The sequence below is a fragment of the Solanum tuberosum genome, unplaced genomic scaffold (genome assembly GCF_000226075.1).
Source record: "Solanum tuberosum cultivar DM 1-3 516 R44 unplaced genomic scaffold, SolTub_3.0 scf00339, whole genome shotgun sequence".
Taxonomy (NCBI): domain Eukaryota; kingdom Viridiplantae; phylum Streptophyta; class Magnoliopsida; order Solanales; family Solanaceae; genus Solanum; species Solanum tuberosum.
In genome coordinates this window covers 649,851-661,927 of record NW_006239260.1, presented here as the reverse complement: position 1 = coordinate 661,927, position 12,077 = coordinate 649,851, and the positions used below count along the sequence as shown (strand labels likewise).

At 33.7% G+C, this 12,077-nt stretch overlaps 2 protein-coding genes across 3 annotated transcripts; both read left to right on the top strand.

Moving 5' to 3' along the window:
• The first annotated feature begins 2,961 nt into the window (after window positions 1-2,961).
• On the top strand, window positions 2,962-6,211 carry LOC102585107 (uncharacterized). Its single transcript, XM_006360895.2, has 6 exons — window positions 2,962-3,159; window positions 4,665-4,802; window positions 5,167-5,241; window positions 5,332-5,403; window positions 5,481-5,600; window positions 5,901-6,211. The coding sequence occupies exons 1-6, from the start codon at window positions 2,989-2,991 to the stop codon at window positions 6,060-6,062; spliced, it is 738 nt and encodes a 245-aa protein (XP_006360957.1). The 5' UTR covers window positions 2,962-2,988; the 3' UTR covers window positions 6,063-6,211.
• Window positions 6,212-7,064: 853 nt separating this feature from the next.
• On the top strand, window positions 7,065-11,384 carry LOC102584565 (pentatricopeptide repeat-containing protein At1g04840). Of its 2 annotated transcripts, none has more exons than XM_006360893.2 (5): window positions 7,065-8,278; window positions 8,370-9,206; window positions 9,808-9,948; window positions 10,224-10,296; window positions 10,759-11,384. In XM_006360893.2, the coding sequence occupies exons 1-2, from the start codon at window positions 7,111-7,113 to the stop codon at window positions 9,200-9,202; spliced, it is 2,001 nt and encodes a 666-aa protein (XP_006360955.1). In that variant the 5' UTR covers window positions 7,065-7,110; the 3' UTR covers window positions 9,203-9,206; window positions 9,808-9,948; window positions 10,224-10,296; window positions 10,759-11,384. The 2 variants fall into 2 exon arrangements, with proteins under 2 accessions (XP_006360955.1, XP_006360956.1); XM_006360894.2 differs by having other exon boundaries at window positions 9,801-9,948.
• Window positions 11,385-12,077: the final 693 nt, after the last annotated feature.

Genomic DNA, 12,077 nt, shown 5'->3' with positions numbered 1-12,077 from the left:
TTGACTTTTTTTTTCTTTTTTCTATTTTTCAGCTAAAATTATGAAAATATATTTTTTAATATTTACATGATTAATCATCGAAAATATTCTAAGTCTATTAGAAATAGTTCAAATATGTTTGTCTTTCACATGTTTAGATCAAATTTATCTTTCTTTCCACTTATTTGGATGAGGGATCTAACCTCGAAGGTATTATATACATATTGTATGATTATAGGTATACTAGAGAATTTGCTTGTGCGTATGAAAAAAAATCTTATTAAATTCATGGTATGATTATATTTTTTAAAATATACATCTGGGAGTGCAGTGAGTTGTTGTTGTGTTTCTTCATATGAATGTCTTACCAAAAAAATGTCTTTGGTTGCTCCCCATGTTGTGGTAACAATGCAAGTGGCTAGATGATTTCACTTGTATATATACTTGACGCAATTTCATATTTTTGACGAATAATTTTAAGTTTTTCGTGACAATGTTTAGGTCGTTACAATTCTCTTCACAAGCTATAAGTTCATGTAGTTCTAAAAACATTGTATACATAATATAGATGTATACTCTGGATTTCAAAGCCCTAAAAACAAGTATCTGAATATTTAACCCTGAATGCAAGTATTTGATGTAACACTTAAGTGTCCGAGGTTGTCTTTTATTCCATATCGAAAGACTACGAACCTAAATTTAAAGATTTTACTGCAACATCTTGCACATTCAGAAATACTTGATCAAATTAGAATTGGACAAAAATATATTTTGATTTTGATTAACTACGAAATATCCTTAATATTAAATTTAAGTCTTAAACTGTCCTCTTCTCAAGTCCTCGCAGTGTTGAATATTTATTTATTTAATTAAATATATAATAGTATTCTTATTGTTCTGCCTAATTTAACTCAAATTCATTCACACTCCAATATATTAAATCATACAATTTTCAAAAGACTCAATACTTCTTAGTTTTCATTTGATATAATACCTTAAATTGACTCTCTTTCATTGTCTTTATTTTGATTTCACGAATAAATAATTTATTTTGAGCTACTAACATATAAGAACAAAAACAAATGAGCCATATTATTGAATCAAATAAAGGGAAAGTGAGAAAACTTTATTTATCATTGATGGTTTGTGGATAACTTAAAATTAACTATACCTTTTTTAGTGTAATAATAAAAATTTAAAAACTTTCTTTAGTTACCTAGCTTGAGTATCAAAAATTTTAGTAATTCCTCACCTAGAATATTTGAAGTAATAATATTATTTCTTTGAGTGCAGCTTTCCATGTCAACCAAAAATTTCTAATCAATTTGAAATAATAATTTATGTATGAGTTTATTTCTAATCAATTTGCATAAACTATACATGATTATAGGTATATTATGCATAAATTATATATTTATTGGTCATTTTTAATATTATAAAAAGGTATATTATGCATAAATTATTATTTATTGGTCATTTTTAATACTATAAAATAAAACTATTTAGATTAGTTCATTTTCGCATATATTATAAGAGTCTATTTGAAGCTTAATTTATATTTGAATAAAAATAATTATGTATAGTAAAAATGTTGACCGGTGAATCAAAATAAAATAATTGTTGAGCTAAATAAGTCAATAATAATTAATGAGTTGGCAATTCCGACATACTTGGATAATCTGAACTTAATATCCGCATAAATAAATAAAAATTGGTTAAATGCCCTTGAAAAACCTACCTATAAATACAAAATTTTAGAGTAAACTCACTAGAGAAGTGAAAATTGTAAAAGAGATGGCGGCGAATGAAGTGTTATTGCAGTGTGGCGATTGCGGAACTCTGCTTGAATCCGCGGTAGAAGCCCAACAACATGCGCAGAATTTTCACCACACCAACTTCTGCGAGTCCAAAGAAGCCATTCGCTTTCTTGTTTGCTCCACTTGTGGTCAAAATTCTCGTTGCTATACCGTAAGTTTATAAAATCATCTACTAAGTTGTTATTGAGAAAATTATTGTTTCGAGCCTATAAACTACATTGGTTAAGGTATATTTACAGATAATTCTTTCTCATTTGTCCTAATTTTGGTGAATAAAATTAACTGATATCTGTTGCTGGTGAAAGGTGATAGATATCTCGTCAATTTAGTCAAGATGCATATAAATTGATCTATACACCAACATTTTCAACCCAAAAAATAATACAAAAGGAGTATTTATATTGATTTCATTATATTTTCTTGAACATGATGCATCACTAAAAAAAAAAATTGTATTAATCAAAATTGATTAGTAATCCTCTAGTTAAATAACTCAACATTCGATCAAGTATATTTCTTGTCCTTTTTGTATGTAAATAGATAATATTGTACCAATTTTAAGAAATGTCCTAAAACGTCAGTAAAAGCAAAAATAATATAAAATAAATTGTGATTGACCGTATACAGATGTCTAGATGAAAAACTTTGAAGTTAGGATAAAAACATCACATCATGTAATTATGTATGTTTATTTTGGATATTTGACTTATTTTAACATCGCTAAATCTCAAATTAATTTTACATATATATCATTGAAAATATTTTACCTTTCAATAAATGATGAATTATTATCCTCTACATGATAATATTTTTTAAAATATATTATAAAACATATTTGAAACTTAATTTATATTGAATAAAAGTAATTATTTATTTATAATTAAAATAAAATAGTTGTCAAGCTAAATTAGTCAACAATATGGTGTAAAAACTACTCTAAATTTGACTGGACACTCTCATATATAGCCTTGATAATTATTTTTTTACTTTATTTGAAAATCAAATTAACTTTAATCCTGTTTAATTGTATTTTATATAACTTTTTATAAAAATATATTCAAATTCTAAATATGGTAGAAATAAGATTGAAGCTAATTCAACCCCAACTATAATAAATAAATAAAAAAACTTCAACTATAAATACATGAATGAAACGAAGAGAAAAAATAAAATAAAATAGGTGAACGGCACTATGGCGGAAGGGATATTATTGCAGTGTGGCGATTGCGGAACTTTATTGAAATCGGCAGAAAAAGCTGAACAGCATGCGAAAGAGAATTGGCATACTAATTTCCGTGAGTCCAATGAAGCATTTGTGTACCAAGTTTGCAAAGTTTGCGGCAAACATTGTGTTTGTAAAACAGTAAGTTATAATCATCATGGAGAAATTTTGTTATTATGAGGTGATTTTGTGAAATTAGTTGTGGTGCACATATATGTTGCTTAGTTGTGGGAGGAGGCGACAGGTGTCCCGTGGAATTAGTTGAGGTGTGCATACATGTTGGTGGTGGTGAGAGGTGATAGGTAGCTTGTGGAATTAGTTGTGGTGTGCTGGTGGTGGGAGGTGATAGGTATCCTGTCGAATTAGGTATCGGGTGGAATTAGTTGTGGTGTGCTGGTGGTGGGAGGTGATAGGTATCTTGTCGAATTAGGTATCTCGTGGAGTTAGTAGTGGTGTGCTGGTGGGAGGTGATAGGTATCATGTGGAATTAGGTATCTCGTGGAATTAAGTTAGTCGTGGTGTGCGGTGTTGCTTAGTTGTGGGAGGTGACAAGTGTCCTCTGGAATTAGTTGAGGCGTGCATACATCTTTTTGGTGGTGAGAGGTGATAGGTAGCCTTGTGTTGTGCTGGTGGTGGGAGGTGATAGGTATCCTGTGGAATTAGGTATCGGGTGGAATTAGTTGTGGTGTGCTGGTGGTGGGAGGTGATAGGTATCCTGTGGAATTAGGTATCTCGTGGAGTTAGTCCTGGTGTGCTAGTGGTCGGAGGTGATAGGTATCAAGTGGAATTAGGTTAGTCGTGGTGTGCGGTGTGCATAACTGTTGCTAGTGGGAGGTGACAAGTATCCCATAGAATTAGTGGTGCGCTTACATGTTGGTGTTAGTAGGAGGTGATAGGTATTTTGTGGAATTAATCGTGGTGTGTGTAACTATAGATGCTGGGAGGTGACATCGAGGTGTATGCAAACTGGCTCGGACATCAAGATTATTAACAAACAAAAAAAACAGAGGTGTATTTTGTTCAGATTTCATTGTGATTTTGTGTTGACATAGCGTTGTTATTGCTGGAACTACTTGCCTTGATAGGTCAAATTTGGGATTATATTTGTAATTGACCTCTATTAGATTGTAATTTAATGGGAGCTAAGCTATTGAACTGTTGATATTGCTTAGGGAATGTAGTTTACAAGATTATTTTTGGTATTGAATTCTACATTAGTAATGGGGTGTTTGGTTCCCTTCTTCTTTGTTCGAGGACATAAATTAGGGTAGGAGGTTAGATAATTGAGTGTTTTCTCGCTTATTCTTTTATACTATTAGCCGTACTATACGTCATAGTATTACTCTTGTAGTTGCTTGTCAAGTTCAATTGTTACCATGATTTCTTTTACACTTCGATTATGGTTTTATCTGTAATGACTATTGCTGTTATCTATAATATTTTGTCATGATCCTTGGATAGTAATCCAGCGTTTAAGGTGCAGTATAATCCATGTATTGTAATATTTATACATAGTTTGTCTGCTTATCGAACTAACCCTTAGTTTTGATGGGAGTTCCAATAGTTAAATTATGGCATTATGTTCAATTGTTGGTATAGCGTTTACATGTGGCTTATGGGAACTTTTGGATTTTGATTATGTGAAGGAGAGTGCTATGCATTCGAAAAGGTCTGGGCATACTGAGTTTTATGACAGGACCGCAGAGGTGGCGGAAGAGGAAGAAAGAAGAAAAAGAGATAACCTTCGTCAGATACTGAGAGTAGCTATTGATCATTTGAACGAGGTTAGAAATCCTAACGTGTCCTAAAAATTTTGATTTTGCTTAAGAACATGTCAACATAGGCAGATCCAAGATTTTGATGTGTATGGTTTCTTGCAACAACCTAAAGTTAGTATGTTATAGTATCTGGTTCTGGAAAATGTGTAGATTTGGTACATCTACGAAGATGTAAGGTCTAATGTGGGTCACATTATCCGATTTTTTCTTGATTCGGATCAATGCATATTGATGAACATTCTTGCTTTTTATGATCAACTTGGCCAATATGTTAACGATCATGTTGCACCTCATCCAAAGCAATCGAGTTCCATCTGATAATTCTCGGTTGTCTTTTCTGAAGTTATAACAAAAACATTTTACTTCACAGGCTGATACTTCACTGGCAGCAAGAAGAAGACAGCAGCTTGGTTTGCCTTCCAGACCTGTTTTAGAGGAAGGACAGGTAATTTCTGTTGAAATCTGTCGATATGGTTTTGCTCCAATTTGGACATGCTTGTCCGTACTCATGTTGCCTTTTAAATTAATTTTGTAGAGTTCATTGCCTCTAGCTGCAAGGGCCGAGCAGATGGCTGAGTGCCTGCGGACTATCCAGCAGAATTACATGGTAATATTTGAGTCGTTTTTGTTCCAGTACTAAGAAGAATTGTCCTTTCATTCTGAGTCTTTGTCAATTTCCACTAGGATGACGCGGCCAAAGTCATGAAAGCTTTCGACTCACTGCATATGTTTGCTAGGAATATTACTATGTATCCTGATGAGGAGAAATACCGCAAAATTAGAATCAACAATGCTGCATTCCAGGTGAGAATATGAAAATTACAAAACGACTGTCCCTTGTTTTTGTTGTTCATTCAATTCTATGTTGTGTTTCTTTCTAACCTTTAAATTCAGTCGAGAGGAAAGTTTCTTTTATACATTTTATACCTCGTTAGTACTCAAATTCGTATGTAATTCGAGGTTACTTGGTTCAGGATGTTTTCACACATGTGTAGGGCAAGTTTTTACCATCCAATGCTTCAAGTCGAACATATTCTATAGATAAGAGTTTGATATACATTTCAAAACGTTCTCGTTAATTCTGTTTTGACATTTTGATAACAGGAGAGGGTTGGCCACCTACGAGGAGGTATCAAGTTCCTTGAGCTCTGTGGATTCGAAAGAACTAGAGGGGGTGAACACTTGTACATGCCGAGAGAAGATGTGAACATGGATGTGCTTTATTCAGCTTCAAATGTGCTCAACAATGCCATTGGAAATCCATAATATAAAAGTTAAATGTGGTGTTGTTGTTTAGCAAATCAAGAAATTGGAAAACATATGCTCTTATGGAAAACAATTATTTTGTGTTTGACATTTGTAATCAACATATAATCTTGTTTTACTCTTTATGTGATATACTTTGATTGTTGATACATGTATTTGTTGGGTATTTGCTCTGAGTTTTTTACCGTAAATAGGTTTTCCTTATCCTAAAAGGAAAACATGAAGTCTTCATATTTGGTTAGTCTTTTTCTAGTAGAGAAAAGGTTTAGGATTCTATAAATAGAGGTTCGTTCCTTCTAACTTAATCAATATTCACAGTGTAGTCCTAGAGGCTTTGAGAGTTTTGGTTATGGTTTTAAACATGTTATGAGATTAATAGGTTCTTTACTAGTCATGCTTATTGAGCACATATTGCTTTTAATCAACAGATCTTTACGAGTCATGTTTATTGAGCACGTATTATTTCTAATCAAAGATCTTTACGAGTCATGCTTATTGAGCATATGTTTCTACTCAACAAATCTTTATGAGTCGCGCTTATTGAACACGTGTTTCTAATCAACAATCTTTATGATTCATGTTTATTGATATTATAAGTAATCGTTCAATCAACTAGTATCTCCTAACATATATACAAGATCTGAGCTATCAAGTTTCTAGATCCGCCCCCTGATACAAGCATACATGCATAGAAACATACACATATACTTACTTCATTTCAAAATATTTGTCACAATTTTCTTTTTGACGGTCAAACAATATAGACTTCGACTAACATTTTAAGGTATATATCTTCATCATATTGATACAAGAAAAACTATAATTATAATACTTTTCATATATATATTTTTTTTAATATCTGAATTTTAGTTCAAAATATCGAATCAATCTCATCTAATTTAACTTTAAAACTTTTGAGAACGTAACAACTATTTTGGAAGGGAGAAAGTAATTGTAGTAACTTTTACATCTATGTTTCTTTCTTCATTGGTGAATCTTTTTAACTTTTTCTTTGCTACAAACCTAAACAATCTTGATTTGTTCAAAAATGAAAGTGATTAACAAGCTCAAATTTCCAAAAAAATCTCTCAAAATCATCAATCCTATACCCCATTTTGAGAATTTCAATGAACCCCATTTCATATCTCTAATCCATAGTTCCAAAAACACTCTTCAACTTCAACAAATCCATGGCCAAATCATTCGAAAAAACTTATCATCCAATAGTAGAATTGTTACTCAGTTGATATCTTCAGCTTCTTTACACAAATCCATTAACTATGGTTTGTCAATTTTTAATTGTTTTCTTGATAAAAATGTGTTCTTGTTCAATGTTTTGATTAGAGGGTTAAAGGAGAATTCTTTATTTGAGAAGTCCATTTTGTATTTTAGGAAAATGGTTAAAATGGGTGTTAGACCTGATAAGCTTACGTATCCGTTTGTGTTGAAATCAGTGACGGCATTAGGTGAAAAGGGAGTTGGTGGGGGTGTTCATTGTGGGGTTTTGAAGGTGGGTTTGGAGTATGATACGTTTGTGAGGGTTTGTTTGGTTGAATTGTATGTGAAAGTTGAGTTGGTGGATTTTGCATTGCAACTGTTTGATGAAAGTCCTGAGAGAAATAAAGTTGAGAGTGTTATTTTGTGGAATGTTGTGATTAATGGGTGTTGTAAGATTGGACGGATGAGTAATGCGTTGGCGTTGTTTGAGGAAATGCCTGAGAGGAATGTGGGTTCTTGGAATACTTTGATTAGTGGGTTGTTGAGGAATGGGGAGGTGGATAAAGCAATGGAGCTTTTTGATGAGATGCCGAATGAAAAGAATGTTGTTTCTTGGACCTGTATGATTCATGGGTTAATGCTAAATGGATTGCACCAAAAGGCTCTGGATTTGTTTTTTAAGATGGTGGAAGAAGGGGTGAAGCCGAATGGTTTAACTGTTGTATCTGCTCTTTCTGCTTGTGCGAAAACTGGGGCACTAGAGGCAGGGAAAAAGATTCATGATAATATTATGAACAATGGGCTCCATTTGAATGCAGCAGTTGGTAATGCTTTGCTTGATATGTATGCAAAATGCGGGTATATTGAGTCTGCAAGCCTGGTTTTTAGTGGATTGAAGGAGAAGGATATCCGTACATGGAGTATTATGATATGGGGTTGGGCAATTCATGGAGATGTAGATAAAGCTCTTAGGTGTTTTGAACAGATGAGATTGACTGGTACTTTTGATACTCTTTTGTCCATGGAGTTACTTGGATTCTATAGGAAATTGTTTGACAAAGTAAAATATTTTTTTTCTAATGGTTGCAGGAATCAAACCTGATGGAGTTTCTGTCCTTGCTGTTTTAACCGGATGCTCTCATGCTGGACGGGTGGATCAGGGCCTTCAAATCTTTGATAGCATGCAGCATGAGTGCTCAATTGAGCCCACTATGAAACATTATGCTGCAGTAGTAGATTTACTTGGCAGGGCTGGCCGATTTGATGAGGCCCTGAAATTTATTGCAAGTATGCCCTTGGAGCCAGATTATGTTATTTGGGGTGCACTTTTTTCTGCTTGCAGAGCTCACAAGAACATTGAAATGGCAAAAGTTGCATCCGAGAAGCTCCTACAGCTTGAGCCAAAGCATGCTGGGGGCTATGTGTTTCTGTCTAATGTTTATGCAGGAGCAGGGAGATGGGATGACGTAGAAAGAGTTAGAAGTTCAATGAAGAACAAAAATGTTGAGAAGGATCCTGGATGGAGTTCAATGGAGGTGGATGGTCAATTGCATACATTTGTTGCTGGTGATAGTGCTCATACACGTAAACAGGAGATATACTTGAAATTGGAGGAAATCATTACAGGAGCTAAACAACAAGGTTATATGCCTGAAACTGAGTGGGTGCTTCATAACATTGATGAGGAAGAGAAGGAGGGAGCATTGGGAAGTCATAGTGAAAAGTTAGCACTTGCTTTTGGGCTCATTAGTACTGGTCCTGGTGTGATCATTATGATTGTGAAGAACCTTAGAGTGTGTGGGGACTGCCATTCTCTAATGAAGTATGTCAGCAGGATGAGTCAAAGGGTGATTGTGTTAAGAGATATAAAGAGATTCCACCATTTCAAAGATGGAGTTTGTTCCTGTAAAGATTACTGGTGAACTAGTATGTGTTGCCCGTCTTACGATGTCTGTCAAATTTGCTAGTTCAGCTTATAACTGTTCATATATGTCATACTAGACTTCTAGCAATTTCTGGATGCCGTTGTTTATGACTATTGCCAATTTATTTCGGTTTACTGCTTTTCTCAGTTGAAACCTTTTTTGATAAATATTGTTGGCATCTCGAAAAAAAAACTTCTCTTTGTCTCTATCTTTTTCTATTTAAGTGCTGGATGTTTTTACCATGTGTCCTGTTATGTCCTCGTCTACACAGAGATTTTGACTTTGGAAAGACTTGCCACTAGTACTACTCATAATTTGTCAGTACTAACATAATAATATCTGCTGTAAGTGGATAAACCTAGTGAAAAATGAGTGTAGTTAAAAGGCAAGCATAAATATTCTTCTCCAATTACAGTTCTAAATGCTTTATCTGGATGTATATGCAGATCCTGGATTTTCTTACTGCTTTGTTGGCATATATTTGAAGGTTTTGTTAGATTTTTATAATTTCACTAAGTCTTCAAGATTCCCTGTTCTCTCTATTCACTATGGACTCTTCATTTTCTCTAAATCTTACAAATCCACCATCTTCTAGATAGCAGGAGTCAAGCATCCCATACATATCTCGTGTTCAGTGCCAACACTTATCAAAGATGGGATCTTAAAACAGATGGATTACATATGGAGTGTCTATCGTGTAGTCCCCTCAGCTCCCCATGTGCTAAGACATGATGTTACATCAGGTAATTTTATGTCTATTTGATTCATTGTGATATGATAAAGGATTTACTGCAAAATTGATCTTTTTCAGTTAAGCCTTTCATGCTTTGTTAAGTTTGAATTTACAAATCTAGTAAGAAGAAGTTGCTCCAGACTCCACTAAGTGATGAACTTTGTTACTCTTTACTGTTTCTTATCTGGAAATAGCATAATTTAATTACATGGTGCCTATCAAAACGAAGAAAGGTTTGATTTAAATTACATGGTATTTTACTCGGAGTGTTCAAACTGCTTACAGGGTTTGACAAGACTTTCCTGTTCTCCTCATCATCAGCATGCTTGCCTACTTCTGTATACTGGAGAGGCTTTTGGTGAGTAAAGACTACACCTTAATGTCATCATATTCCAGAAAAAAAAAGATCTTAAGTAATGCTTGTTTACAGGTCATCAGAAAAGGATCATGTCCAAATGATTTGCAAGTTTGTCACATTTTTTTTGTTTCTTGTGTGGAAAACAACATGGAAAAATAGATTGTTATTGGCATTGGGTAATGTATTGGCATGTCTCTGTCGTTTGCTTTCTATTTTGTTGTGAATTGGCTTATGCAATATCTACTTCTTTCATAAGAATTAGAATGCGATTTAAAAGTGACTCATTTCAGAAAACTATGTTGGCTAAGCTCACAATCACAAAACAGAGAAATTAGAATGGATTTTGTCAATGCTATTTATTTGGTCACATTTTAATAGGCATTTATATGGTTTATGCTAAATCATCACTCATTTTACTTTGCTAGTATATGTGACTTTCTTGTGACTGGTACATGGTTTCAGTTAGAGGTCATCGCCTCGTCAGCATTGACGTAGCTCAGTTTTTTGCGATTGGGCTGAAGTTAAGAATGTCACTGGTTGCTCCAACTGCTGAAAATTCACATATTCAAGAGAGACAATAGTCGTAACGGATGTGGCATTTGGCATCATCAAAATCTTGGATAGCATTTTGTGAAGATCCAAATAGTCTCTTCAACCTCCATGCGTATGGCAACTTGAAAAACTACAGTAAGGAGTCTAGTCTTCTGTGCCCTTGTCAAGCGGAAGCTGTGTCACCTGTTTAGTAGGACAGGGAACAAAGCAAACCCCAAACTTGCCCGGGACAATACCACAGTCTGCTAATGTGAAGAAATGGACCTCAGCCCTAACTTAACCCCAACAACTAGCTAATAAAGCGAGGATAGCCCAAAACCACTGTCAAATAACCAGGTCTCACACCGATGAGCATACTCAAAGACTGGACATCTGGAGTGTGGACAATATAACACGAGGATCCGACATTGGATAAACCAAGAGTTGGACATGAGGCAGTGATCATGTGCTTAGTGATTTGCAAGTTTGTTACATTTCTCTTGTTTCTTATGTGGAAAACAGCTTGGAAAAATAGATTCTTATTGGCATTTGGTAAATGTATTGTCATGTCTGTCCTTTGCTTTATGTTTTGTTGTGAATTGGCTTATGCAATAATATCTACTTCTTTCATAAAAATGAGAATGTGATTGGAAGTAAATCAATAGTTTCTTGTCTTCGATTTCTGGTACTATCTATTGTATCTTATACTTCATTTATTGTGATTTCTGGTATTATCTATTGTATCTTATACTTCGTTTATCATGGTTTCTACAGTATTTTGTCATGATTTCTTCACTTCTCTTATTTTTCTTAACAATATGATTCAAAACAAACACAACATATACATATAATAGAATGTGATAAGTAGTAATTTATTTTTAATTGTATAAATATAATGAACAAAACAAGGTAAACAAAAGATAAATTTGCAACTTTATTTATGGATTAGGAAAAAAAATACAAAATATAATTAACTAGTGCATGATTTTTGGAAAATATAAAGTATCCAAACCTGTTGGGTATGGATATAAATACGAATATTTAGAATTGAACATAAATTCCTTAACAACTATTTTTCGTTGTTTAGGGTTATAAATGGAAATATGGAAATTCGTTGGTCCTCGAAAGATAATTTCATCATTCTCCACGCAACATAAAATTTTAGTATATTTATAAAATTTTGGTAATACCTTGGGAATTTTCTTTAACAATTTCCAGCCATCATCTTCCATGATCCACATGTTCAATTC

What these genes read in the sequence shown, in the direction of transcription:
- LOC102584565 (XM_006360893.2), top strand. Translation starts at nt 7,111, where the DNA reads ATGAAAGTGATTAACAAGCTCAAATTTCCAAAAAAATCTCTCAAAATC. An exon ending in TGAACAGATGAGATTGACTG is followed by an intron (nt 8,279 to 8,369) that starts GTACTTTTGATA and finishes TAATGGTTGCAG; the next exon opens with GAATCAAACCTGATGGAGTT.
- LOC102585107 (XM_006360895.2), top strand. Translation starts at nt 2,989, where the DNA reads ATGGCGGAAGGGATATTATTGCAGTGTGGCGATTGCGGAACTTTATTG. An exon ending in CTGTTTTAGAGGAAGGACAG is followed by an intron (nt 5,242 to 5,331) that starts GTAATTTCTGTT and finishes TTAATTTTGTAG; the next exon opens with AGTTCATTGCCTCTAGCTGC. An exon ending in TCAACAATGCTGCATTCCAG is followed by an intron (nt 5,601 to 5,900) that starts GTGAGAATATGA and finishes TTTTGATAACAG; the next exon opens with GAGAGGGTTGGCCACCTACG.